General features: G+C 41.9%; 1 protein-coding gene across 6 annotated transcripts in view; it reads right to left on the bottom strand.

Moving 5' to 3' along the window:
- PRRC1 (proline rich coiled-coil 1) overlaps positions 1–13,382 on the bottom strand; it is a 45,162-nt gene that overhangs the window by 14,620 nt on the left and 17,160 nt on the right. For 4 of the 6 annotated variants that reach the window (XR_006281398.1, XM_038402688.2, XM_038402686.2 and 1 more), the window contains exons 2-5: positions 13,020–13,157; positions 11,233–11,631; positions 10,493–10,656; positions 1,755–1,857 (exon numbers count right to left, since the gene is read on the bottom strand). Coding sequence is in view for 5 of the 6 variants with exons in the window: in XM_038402688.2 (XP_038258616.1) it covers positions 1,755–1,857; positions 10,493–10,656; positions 11,233–11,631; positions 13,020–13,137 (784 nt within the window). In the remaining variant the exon portion in view is untranslated. Of the gene's footprint in view, positions 1–1,754; positions 1,858–10,492; positions 10,657–11,232; positions 11,632–13,019; positions 13,175–13,382 lie in introns of all 6 variants that reach the window. The other 2 variants (XM_043514649.1, XM_043514648.1) reach the window with 1 other exon arrangement.

Genomic DNA, 13,382 nt, shown 5'->3' with positions numbered 1-13,382 from the left:
CAATACATCTGTTAGTCTATCAGGTGCCACAGACTCTACTGCTTTTACAGATTCAGACCAACACAGCTACCCCTCTGATCTTTATTAGAGGTCACTGAAGGTTTGCCGGAATGGTGAGAACAGGACATTCTACCCAAACCTTTTATGTTTAAAGCAAGCAATTCAAAAAGTAACTATTGCTCAATGGAATTTTATGTATACATCACTGAACATTAACAATTTTATTAAACCGTAAGGTACAGTAGGACAAAAAACTTCTGAGAAGATCTTGATATGAATAAGGAATCAGGCACTATAGTTTAATAGGCGTTTGAAGATTCAACTAGAACTTATGCTGCAGTAAACCCTAGTGGAATGCCCTGACAGCATAAAAATCTTCCAGGAGGTTGGTGCTAATGCTAATCCGTTATATGTCCAATAAACTATTCTATATGTGGTATACTCTTTATTGTAGCAAGCACTACATGAGCTAGATAGTGCAGCTTGTCAAACCAAAGCTATCAGGATTCAAGGACACACACTCACAAATGTAATTATTTGGAAAGGAAAGCGATTCATTCCCAACATTACACTCACTAAATTCAGCAGCAGTTTTGCCATTAACTATTAAGAGCAGGACTCAGCCCTGAGTTTATGATCATTATTTTTCTGTAACATGTGTGTGAGAGCACATGTTCACTCATCTTATATGCTATATAATGTAGCTCTTTAGTGAAGGGCTTGTCTCTTACTGTGCATTTATGCCACACCTAGCACAATGGGGCACCAATCTCAGGTAGGACTTCTAGGCACTAGTGTAATACAAAGACAGTCCCTACACTGAAGAGCTTACAGTCTAATGAGAGGGACAAAGGGATAGAACATACAAGCAGAAAATTAAAGCACAGAGAGATTAAGGCGACATCCACACTGAGTTAGGGGTGTGATTCTCCTGCTTGTGTAAACATGCTCACCCCAGCTTTTATGGAGCGATCCCAAGCATAAATAGCAGTGCAGATGTGGTAACACAGGTAGTGGCAGCAGATGCGTGGTTGAGCGCAAACCCACCTGAAATCAGTGGGTATGTACTCGGCATAGCTCAGCCGTGTATCCAGTGCCACCACCTATGCTCCCACAGCTACACTGCTACTTATGCTCACACTATCTTGACAAGAGCTAGCATAAGTATGTGTACACAAGAAGGGGAAATCACACCCTTGGCTTACAGTGTAGAGTAGCTGTGCAACTAGCTCAAGATAACAAAGTCTGTAGCAAAGATGAGACTAGAACCCAGGCCCCCTGAGTCTCAGTCCAGTGCTTTACCACAAGACCATCCTGACAAAACATCCAATTAAGGTGGCGGAATGGGTTTTTAATACAACTTTCCAAAAACTGCCTGTTTTTGGAAATTATGGCATACTTGCTGAGCCGAATCAGAGACATTTCAACCCCAAGTTTAACTGGGGAAGTTAAAAATTGATTCAAAGTGGGGCATAGAAAGATAGCAGCATTCCAAATGTAATGATTCCATCACTACTATACCACTAAAAGTCGGTGTTGTGTAACTTGAATCATGGCCCAACATTTAAAAACAAAACAAAAGCCTGTCTTACGTACATCACACTCCAGTACTGCTTTTAAATGATCAGTTTTATTATAAACCTGTACAGTACCTAAAAATTCATCTAAAAAAAAAAAAGAGTACAAGATCTAAGTTTACGAGTTCTGTATGATTCACACTTACTATTCTATGGAAGTTTGCCTCAAGTACTTACTGATATATGGAGCCATGCCAGGATCCAGCGTGGTGATCATGGACTCTACTGAGTGTTTTGTTTTATCAAGCACTGACTTTACCATAGGATTTCCAGCTACACCCTACAAAAAATAAATAAAAATAAATAAATAAAGTACATCAAGTTTATTCTCAAACCTTCAGGCCTTTTCTTAAGCCTTGAAATATTACACTTGAAACAAAACCTGGGACAACAAGTTGCTTCAGATTTTCCATTCAAATAAAAAGTTAAGACACTCAGTAGGCATCTAGGGAAGATGAATCCACCCTTTTTGACATTATGCATCTCAGGGCAGAAACCAGACAGAAGTGATTTAAAATCAGTTTGAGGCTTTGTAAAACTGATGTAAAAATTTGTGCCATTGCAATTTTAGATTAAAATTTACACAGAACTAATGCTTTTTTGAAATGCCATTATCGGTGGTGTATCTTAGTTGAATTATACACAAATGCTCTATGCAAAAAACTAAATATTGAATATTAAGGTCCTGATCCCCAAAAAAATTCTTGAATTCAGTGGGACCAGCCCTGTGCTTGCTAAACATGTACATAATTGCTTCCAGAATTAAAGGCCAACATTTTTATTAAAAATCTTAGTGGTATGAAATGGTTGCTTCAAAATGAAAGTTAGCTCAGTTTTAACAATTGAAAGTTTAAACAACGTTTAATTGAAGTTACTGTGAACTTAAAAACAACCAACCAACCACACAAAGCAAAAGTTCAGAAATAGAAGCCTTAACTTAGATTTCTAGGTCTGAATTTAGGGTCTTAATGTTGGCATTTTCAAAAGCACCTTTGTGATTTAGGCACACAGGTCCCACTGACTTCAAACTGCAAATCCAGATGAAAGAGGACAATATGATCAAAGCATTTCAAGCTTTCTTGAAACATAGAAGTTCAATATATTGAAAAGTAATGTTGGTTACAAAAACAGCTCAAGCTCTTTTGCTTATCAATTTTGTGTTGGAGTTTGTGTGGTTGTGCATTAAGGATATTAATGAGGCCCTGGATTTGTTGCAGCACAGATGAGCAATTTAAGTGAAATTTTTCCTACTGAATTTCAGATCTCAGTTGGTGGGGAGAGGAGATTTAACAATTAAATTAAGAAACAAGTACTACACCTCTACCCTGATATAACGCAACCTGATATAAACACAAATTTGGATATAACGTGGTAAAGCAGTGCTCTAGGGGGTGGGACTGTGCACTCCATTGGATCAGCGCGTCAGGCTCCAACATGCTGCTCTGGGCGGCATGTTAGTGGGCTGGGGCCGAGGGGTTGGATAAGGGGCAGAGGGTCTCGGGAAGTGGCTATTAACGGAAATGCTTGAGGCCAAAGCAAGTTCGATATAATGCAGTTTCACCTATAGCGTGATAAGATTTTTTGGCTCCTGAAAAATTTTCACGTTATATCTGGGTAGAGGTGTACTATAACAAATTTAAGACGATAAAATAAAAAGTAAAAAGAATCACATGTAAATATAGGATTTAAGTTATTTTAAATCATGATTTTTATCCACTGAAGAGAGATGGAGTTTTACCTTTTTTCTTGCCCAAGAGGCACGCACGCACGAACAGAAAGAGTGAGAACGCATATGTATGCATGCGTGTAAACACATCAATGAACTTTCCTCTTCCACCACAAGAATTTTGGCGTCTCACTACCATAGTACGACTCTTTTCAACTAGGGTATACTTTTCTGACCTTGCCACTAATGCTACTCCATAAATTCATTACCGAAAGGCTTTATTGAGATGTACGTTAAACAACCCCTCTCTCTCAGTGACCAAGAGCATTACCTACTGTAGCTTGTCTAGTACCACTACCCTGAGACCAGAAGTCCTAGGGTTGTATTTATCCATAGGTCCCCAGTATTGACTGTAGATGCTTTCACACCATGTAATTGGACTGAAACAATTTTAAATGAACATTAAGAGGGAGGGTTTCTTTTTTTACCTTCTTGAAAAGCCAATGTGATCTATTTTTGTATAGTTCACCATATAGATTCCAGACAATACTGGCAACGTGCCTAATGTTCCTCTGCCAAATAATCATAGGTGGAACTGTTTCTACTGCATTCAAATTGTATTTGATTCTTATTCAATATGAATGCAAATACTGCCCCAAATCACAGTGAATGCCAGCGTCACTCCAGAGCAGTTTAACCAGACTTGTTTAGTTTAGCGAAGGCACCAATGAAGAGTCAGCTCAGTAACACTGTTCAACAAAAGCATTTCACAAGCACAAAAACTAGCAAAAATACACAGAAGTATAAAACCAGACTTAAAAGCCATTCTTCACATTTATATACCTACATTTTTGCTATAGTGAAAGGCATCTTATAGCCCCAGCACATTTTCTTAGTGTGAAGCACTTGTTGTTTATGTTGTTCAGTATATTTATAATATTTTGAGGAAACGTGGAATACTTTTAAGCACTTTCCACAAAATACTTATTTTTCCATTTCTTGGTTGCAGGTGCAGCACATAAGTAAATCCACATAATTTATAAACAATAGCAATGGCTGCTTCATGTTAAAAACGGTCAATTCTCATTTTATTAGGTCACAAGATAGAATCTGTCTCTCTACCACCCTGTGCAGCACTGCAGAAGTAACCATGTGCATTAATTTGGGGATCAGGGAGGTGGGTGAGGAAAGACATCTTTCACTTTATGATATGTCACACTGGTCATTGCTAGAGACAGGTATAAGGCTTGGCGAGCTGTCCGGTTAGTTACTTACCCTCCAGTAACTGTGGCTCTTTGAGCTATTATAGTCAGTGTCGTTTCCACTGCAGGTGTGCATGAGAGGAAAGTTTTTTTTAATATAGTTATGTCAGTCAGGAATGCACATGTTCCCCACATTACCTTGTGCTCCCAAAGGAGTGCATAAAGGGTAGGGTCGCCATGACCTTCTGTCAGTTCCTTGTAATTCAAAGTTTGTATTGTTGAGGACTCCAAGAAGAGGGACAGAGGGCAAGACATGGGATCCACAATGACTACAACAAGTCAAAGAACCAGTGACTACAAGTTAAGTAACTGTGCTCTCTTCTTTGAGTATGTGTCAGTGTAGATCCTGCTGCAGGTTACTGGCAAGCAGTATCCTCCCTGGATGGTAGGACTAAGGAGTTTTGGCTGAAATCAGTCAGACAGCGAAGTGTTGCTCTCCCAAAATCTGACATCTGGCTTTGCTGCCATGTCAAGTGCATGTTTGTGTGACACAGTCAACTGTTACTGGCTGCAAAAACAAGAAATCCAAGTCCCTGGAGAAGCAGCTGCATGTTGTAGACTACCCCAGGAAGTCAGAACAAGAGTTGTGGTTGAGCCTATGCTAATCCATCACTAATCTTCACAGAAACTGCTAGGAGCAGAAGGGAGCCCAGCTGGAACACGACAGACCTTTGGAAAGGAAAAGTATCAAATCAGGAACAGCAGGCATGGGCTGGACCTGCTTCCTTTAAAGACTTCCCAAAAAGCGGGGGGAAGGGGGAGGGGAAAGCGGAGGGGAAGGAGGGAAGTTTCATTGCTCTTGAAACAGAGCAGAAACTTAAAAAATTTACTTTTAATCCAAATTCTGTAACAAATACCAGTATACCTCTGAAGTACTGCTAGAGCCTTCGGCTTCTTCCCCACTATTTGTGGTAGTCAGGTCATCCTAGCTCACCAGGAAATAATCTGATGGCAGTTTAACACAAAATTAGTGAGTTACTCCATATAGCCACCTTGTAAATCTCTGAGAGGCACGTTCCTGAAGCAGGCAGAAGATGCTGTTTGTGCCCTGATGGTACATGTCTTGGCATTCGGAGGGAGAGACTCCCCAGCCATTTGATAGCATCTGGAAATACAGTGTGATCCACTTAGAAATTCTCTGCTGCGTTCTAGCTTGGCCTTTTGTTGCACCAAATCGGACTATAGAGAGGTGACAACAGCCTGAGGTAACAGAGCAAAGCTCTGGAGACATCCAGAGTAGGCAGTTCTTCTCCCAACATTGAGCAAAGCTTCAGGAAGAAGACAGGTAAACAGATTTGTTTAGGTGGAATCTGAGACCACTTTAGGGATGAACTTGGGGTGTGGTTTCAGCACCAGCCTGTCCCTATGGAATCATATACAAGGCAGTCTGGCCATAACAGCTTGGAGTTCACAGACACTCCATGCTGAGGTAAAGGCCAAGAGAAAGACAGTCTTGCTGGTAAGGGGGTGTTCTGAGCACTGACAGTGCTCCATAAAAGCTGTAGGAAGATGACACAGATCCCAAGTGTGAATCAGGTCTCTGACTGGAGGCAAAGTATGAAGGAAGCCCTTGAAAAATACTGATGTCATAGGGTGTTAGAAGACAGTATGACTGCCAGAGTCCGACATGCAAATACCATAGCAATGTGAACCTTAAGGGCGTCCTTGTGTATTTTGGGAGCAGCATATAGTCCAGGATCTTTTCAGTATTAGGGCCGCCACTAAGTCAACATTATTCTGAGTTGCCCATATAGAGAATCTTTTTTTCATTTCAAGGATAAGTTTTCCTAGTGGAAGATTGTGTTCTATATAAAATTTCTTGAACTTGCTGGGGGCAATGTCAGTGCTCAACCAGCCAACTTCAAAGCAGTCAGATGCAACAACTGCAGGGTTTGAGTGAATTGTCTGACCTCGGTTCTGAAGTTATGTCCAGGCACAGTGGCAGGCGTATGGGACGTTCAAGAGCCAAAAAAGTCTTGACCAGTACGGGGTTATTACGATAATCCCAGCCTTGTCCTGTCTGATCTTGGATATTATCCCGGGAATCAGAAAAAAGTTATGGGAAAGTGTATAGGAGTCCTTGAGACCATCACCTCTTCTGAAGCAGAAATGCAGACATTTACTTTTGTCCTCTGTGACAAACGAGTCTGACAGGAGTCCCCCACTCCCACTGACTGAACATTGTGTCTAGGATGATTTCTCCAGTGGCCACTCAAGTCTGGTCACTATATGTCTGACCAAGTAGTCTACTAGGCTGCTGACCCATCGAAAGTGTTGAGCCACTGGGATTACCATGGTGACAACACCACCATATCCAGAACCTGATGGCTTCATAGCAAAGAGGGGATGACAGCATACGTCTTTGCTTGTTTAGAATACATTGCAGATGTGTTATCAGGATTTACACCACGGAGTTCCACAGAACAGGCAGGAACACTGTGTTGGCCTACCTGATAGCCTTCAGTTCCAGGATGTTCACGTATAGTTCCCAAGACCTTGTGTCTTGTATTTGCATAGATTCCAGGTAGGCACCTCCAATGAGTCTGTGATAAGAGTAGTCAGGGAGGGGACAGAAGGGCATCCCTTTTCTCACATTTATTGGATCTAGCCATGAAGCAAGCTGCCATAGGACTTGAGGCAGGAATATGAACCCTTTGTGCGTGTGATGTCTGGACCGGAGGTATATGGACCTCAGCCACAATTGCAAGGTCTGTAAATTAAATATGGCAAGTGGAGTCATATGTTCACACTAACATGTGATGTTGTAGCCTCAGACACATATGCACTATGATCATCCTCAGACTAGGCTGTAGATCATACACCTCTGGCTGAAGTGACTGAAACTTGTCCTCTCTGGTGCCTGGTACTAGAAGTGGATCTAGAGTCTATTAAAGCTCTTATGAAATCTATAGTCTGCAATGGTGCGAGGCATGATTTCTAGTAGTTTACACAGACCTACTTGAGACAATAGGGAAACACCACATAAGGTGGTTGTATTATCCTGTTGGAAACTGCCCAGATCAGTCAGTTATTCAGGTATGAGCAGACATGAATTCTCTGTCATTTTAAGTGTACTACTCATACTACCAAGCATTTTGTGAATATTCTCGGGGCAATAGGAGTCCAACGGCTACAACCCTGTATTGATAATGAATGGGCCCCACTGTTATCTTAGATACTTCCTGCAGGTTGGATGGATGGCTAAGTGGAAGTATGCATCCTACATGCTATGAATCATTCCTATGCTTGAAAAGATAGAATGATGGAGGTAAGCGTTATCATCCTGAACCTGAGGAGAAATATGTATTTGTTGAGTCTCCTCAGGTTTTGGATAGAACAAAGATCTCCTATCCTCTTCAGAATGAGGAAACACTGGGAGTAGAAGCCTTTTCCCCCAAACTCTATGGTTCCTAGACCAAAATAAAAAAAAGGGCCACTTCTATTTTGAGACTTTTCTCACAAGACCATGCTACAGAGAGTCAGGGAAGGGGTAGCCAAGGACCAGTTGATGTCATGACAGACAATACGCAGTAGAAAGAGGCAGTGCAATTCTAAAGATCGTACTCCCTAGTCTAGGTCTAATGTGGCTCTCAACAGCTTTGTCAAATCTGCTAATACATCACAGGAGTGGGGTGCATTGCTTAGGAAGAGGAGGCTATCACACCATATTGTGTCATGATATTCCATCTGTGTGGGATAGTAGGATGGCATGCACTGTGAATAGTCCATCTTGTGACATGGAGCAGAGGTGTAAGCCCCCAGAGAGTGCAGGGTAGCTTTCAAGTCCTTCAGTCAGTGCATAGGACTGCCTGTCTGCATGCTGAACAGCCCTGAGCCCTTAAAGGGTAAGTCCTCAATCATGGCATGCACTTTCCTCAGGATGCCCAATGCCTAGAACCACAGTGCTCTATGCATGGCCACTACAGTGGCCATAGACCGATCTGCAATGTCTAAAGCACCCAGTGCTGCCTGCAACACAGTCTTGGACACCATTGGTGCTGGTGTTTCTAAATATGTCCTGAAGACCCTCCCTCTGCTGTCATAAGGGAATTTCACATTGAACAGGATGACACCCTTTCTTGTAAGTATCAATTTGGCAGAAAGGGCTGGCTGTTCACTCCAGCTGTGTGAGGCTAAGCTGAACAGCATGACTTCCTCTCAAATAAATTGAGTCATTTAGGGCCTTCATCCTTAGATGAGCTTTAATTCAGTTTCTACCTCTCTTGTTCAAGTCACGTAATTAAGGAGCCCAGCTTAGGGAGAGTGCAAAGGTCCTCAAATCCTGTGGGGGGCACCTGGTACTTCTTCTCAGCTGGTTTTGCCATTGGTGTTACTGTGGATGGAGTCTGACACAGAGCTTTAGCGAGGTCAAACAGTCCCTCATTAATGAGGAGGGTGATCATGACAAGACCAAAAGCTGACATGTTTTCAAACAGCTTGTGAGATTTCTCTGATCTGAGGACTGCTCAGACTAGAACACCCTGAAGTCATCTGGTGCCAGTACTGATATCAAGGACACAGTTTCATCTTGCAACAAAGAGAAGAGATTCTTTAGTGATAAGTTTGGGTATTGATGTTGCTCTGACCCTAAATCTGGTTATTTCTGGTATTCAGGCATTTGTGGTCTGGCCATACATACTGCTAGCAAGAACGAACTCTTTTCTTTGGTTATGGAAAATGGTTTCTAATTGCCTGTGATACCAAGCTGTATAGCATAGGAGTACAGCTGACTTTGTTGGATGCTGGTCAGTCTAATGGCAGTCTTGATGGGCCAGTGGTGTTTGAGATCGATCAGAGAAGCCCACAGGTTTCCCAATAGCACTGATCGCAGACCACAGGGGAGAGTTCTCTACTCAATGATGGAAAAACATATGCCCCAGTGCCAGTGAAAAGCAGTAAGCCTCTTCTGGGGAAGAACCAACATGTAAGGTGCTCGCAGTACCAGTGTCTCAGCACCAGTGCCAGTGTCTCAGCACCAGTGATGGATCTAGTTCTGCCCTAGTCTCATCCCCCAAGGCCAGGGTTAACAATGAGGGATGTGTTATTGGAGCCAGGACTAAGGCCAGTAGAATCTGCTGTATAGTAGCCTGCCCTTTCTCAGTTCTCGAGTCTGTACAGGATTTGGACTTCTCTGTGAATGCTTTGCGGCAGTCCGTCCTTGTGGGAGGACAGCGAGTTTCTTCTTGAGTGTCTTCCTCTGTATTTGGAGCAATCCTTCTCAGTACTTGACTTCAACACCTGAGGTTTTGGTGCTAGCTTCAAAATTTATGTTGAAGGCAGCTTCAGTGCCAGGAATGCCTGTACCAGATCTTTCCATGGAGCAGTCTTCTCGGCACTTGTCTCAGGTGTCACCTGTCTGGCTTGACAGAGCCAATGTAGGATGTGGACTTGTTCACCAGTGGGATTCTGGAGCTTGTTTCCTTGAGATCTGATGAGATCTTTATGGACTGTTTCAGAAGATGGAATTTCAGGCCTTGCAACTTGTGCATTATAACAGAGAAGGACAAGCAAACCAAGTATCTGCTCAGAATATGCCATTCCCCAAGCAGAAGACAAATACAAAATTAGTCCATCGCAGGATAGACAGTGCTTTAAGCCTGCAGGTTTCAAATCTGTCATGTTAAGAAGCTCTCTACAGTGGTGTCTGACTAGTAAAGTTCAGCCTATATTGGTTAGATTACTTCATGGTTGTTGAACATAAAAGATAAGTCGTTGTGCTGAAGACTTTGTAAGTTTTTGAAGTTTAGCCTGAGAGTTATCAACTAGTGGGTCAGACAAATGCCAGGCTCTATCTTGTTGCCACAGCCAGTAAGAGGGAACTGAGGAAGAGATGCAGCCTTTCTGCCCTTAATGCCTTCTGGTCTCATATGCATGAAGCTCATGTGCACCTACAATGGGATCCACACTAACTCATACTTGAAGAACTTACGGTACATTTTAGTCTGTTAAAAGACAATCCACAAAAGGTAAAAGAATAAAACAATTACTTTTATAAATCCCCAGAGGCCTCCGGCGGATGCTTCATTCTGTATGCCAGCAACTCTGGAGTCTTCATGCTCCTCTGGGAAAGTTATTGCAGAGCCACTTCCAGTTCCAGGCACCAGAGAGGATGGAAAAGTTGTTTGTTGAGTAACAGGATTTGTCAAGACACCTGATAAGCAAAAACAAGCCACACACAAACATTCATGTATCTTACCACAATTAATCTGCTAAAGCAATATAGAGGCTGGAAATAAGAAAGCAGAAGCCAGCACCACATGACCAGCCAGTTCTCTATATATTACCAGCAGGTTTAGGAACTACTGCATTAGAGTATAATTTATGGATTCAAAATGTTATACTATAGTATCATTGTACAGCAAGTGAAGTTTCTACGCTGTTCTGAACAGAGCCCGCTTATGTACAGTGGAGTTTGGCTACACAGGTTAGCCTGAGTAACTTTTTGTTTTAGGTTACTTTTTTCCCCTAAACTTTTCTGTTCCTAGGGTTTCCCTGAAGTGACACTTCTGTCCTAGATCATGACTACTTCTCCCCAAAGAGCCACTCCCACCTCTTTATACTCAGAAAGAGTTAGATGCACCTGGCATAATACAGAAGTCAGCCAGCATTTCTCCACAGGGACACAGGTTGAAGAGAAAAATGCTGACACCCTACTACTCCTTATGTTACACATAAGGCCACTAATGGAGAACTTGCCCCCATCTTACAAGACGGAACAAAATACTACCTGTGACCGAAGGTGCAGAAAACGATGGCATCAGCGGGGTCTGTGGTGCTCGCCCAGCATGACCTCTGGTAATGTCATAGGATGAAGCAATGGAAAATCCTGAAATGGGGGGTGCCGTGGGAGGTGCAGAAAGGTTAGGGCCAGGAATACAGCTTAGAGGAGGAGGTGTTGAGAAATGGGACATGGCGCCGCTAAAAGCTGAAGCAGTTGGAGAGGTAATAGGAGGTGGGGCAGGACTTAAAGGGGGTGCAATAGTTGAAACTGTTGTGGAAGGCACAAATGGCAAAGGCGCTGACGACCTCATAGGAGGAAGTGAAGATACTGGGGGTGGTAGAGGTGTGGAGAATGATTGAGGAGGGAAAGGGGATATGTCTGGAGCAGTGAGAGAACTGGACAAAGCTAGGAGGGAAAAAACGGAAAAAAGAAAAAAGGCACTTTAATAAGAAATTATAATAGCGTTAAAATTCTTTACAAAAATATCTGAATCAGATACCTAAAGCTTTTCCCCCAAAAATAAGTTGTATGTAGTAATTCCAGTTACAAGTAAACTGTCACCAAAAAAGTAATGCCCCATCTTCTACTGTGACCCAATCAGATGTCAAGCTAGACAGCAGCAGGATGGGTCAGTATTTGAATGAAGACTTCAGAAAGTGGCCTCACGTGCTACCAGTTCAATAGGTGACAATCTTCTTTTGGAGTCACTACTCAGTTAACACTCCAACATGGTATTAGGAGGAATTGTGCTACTGGAAAAAGTATTAGAGATTCTGTAAGACTTTAGCTAGATTCCACCTTGAGTTATTAAATGCCAACTACCTTAATTTCACCCAAGTTTTAATTAGACAAGTATGATGATTTCTGCTATGTGCTAAACTCTTGGGTAGTATTGCTATACACTATTAACAGCTTCCACACTTCACCTCAGTAATGGCTACCTTTCAGTACTGTGAAATGACTGCTGTGTGTGATGGCAGTATAAAGTGTAGAGAGTACTTTGAGTTTAAGATGCATAATGCAAATTAACAAGAAAATAATATTTTAATGATATAAGATGGCTGGGGGGGAGAGAAGAGTTAGGAAATGCTTAAATTAAGGTTCTCAGGTCAACATTATTGCACACCCTACAGCACAATCTGCTATTATGAGAAGAGTGCCTATGTAAAAATGATACTATCTTTCTCAACAGTTCTGATCGCTGGTGCATCTTCAAAATCGTAACAAAAATAACTCATTACATTTTATGCCTTTTAGTAATTCAGATGCAATACAACTACTGGAAAGTAAACTAGATTCCAAGTATCGACTGGAGGGTCAGATGCTACGCTGAGGTTGCACAATTGTAACTGCATATTCACCAACAAGGGGGAAATATAGTCTACAGAAAATGGTGCACACACTAGAATATCAGGCCAAGTGAGCAGGTAATTTCCCTACATGATCCTGCAAAAATCTTCAGATTATCTACAGTACTAGCCAACTCTATTATTATTCCCTACACAGCAGTCAAAGCCTCTGTTTTCCACGCCCACTTGTCCATAAAACCCTAGACATACACGCACATAATTTCTTATAGAAGTGTAAATTTAAAAAAAGCCATATTCTTAAAAGATGCAGCAAATCATTTAAGGAGCACACTATTGGGATTAAGGAAGAAATTACGTTCTTCAATTTAGTCTGGAGAAGTGCACTGCAATTATACGGATTATAATATTGCTTTCACTTGGACTAATTGCTTTGCTTCAAAAACACGAACAGGCAAAACCTAGATGTTTGGAAGCTTCTTATACCTAATGAGACAGGTGTAGTGATGGTAGCCGCAATGGTGATCCCATCAGCTATTGCCCCTGATGTGCTTCGCGGGGGAGTGCCAGGTGGGGTTGTCTCTATTCCACTCTCTTCCATCATTTTTCTTCAGCTACAACAAACTGCAGAGAAACAAAATCTGTATTGAGAAACAACACAAAACTATTTCAAACTGAATTACAAAGAAAGGAGTATGGTATAGTGGACTAGATGCTGGTTTGGGAGCCCAGAATAGTTCAAATACCAGCTCCAAAACAAATATTTTGAGGAGCCCTGGGCATACCATTTACTCAGTGTCCCGCACATCTGTACAATAAATATTCTTTCCACACCTTATACTAGAGAGA

The sequence above is a fragment of the Dermochelys coriacea genome, chromosome 5, assembly GCF_009764565.3.
Source record: "Dermochelys coriacea isolate rDerCor1 chromosome 5, rDerCor1.pri.v4, whole genome shotgun sequence".
Lineage (NCBI taxonomy): Eukaryota > Metazoa > Chordata > Testudines > Dermochelyidae > Dermochelys > Dermochelys coriacea.
This window is presented reverse-complemented; position numbering and strand designations above follow the sequence as displayed.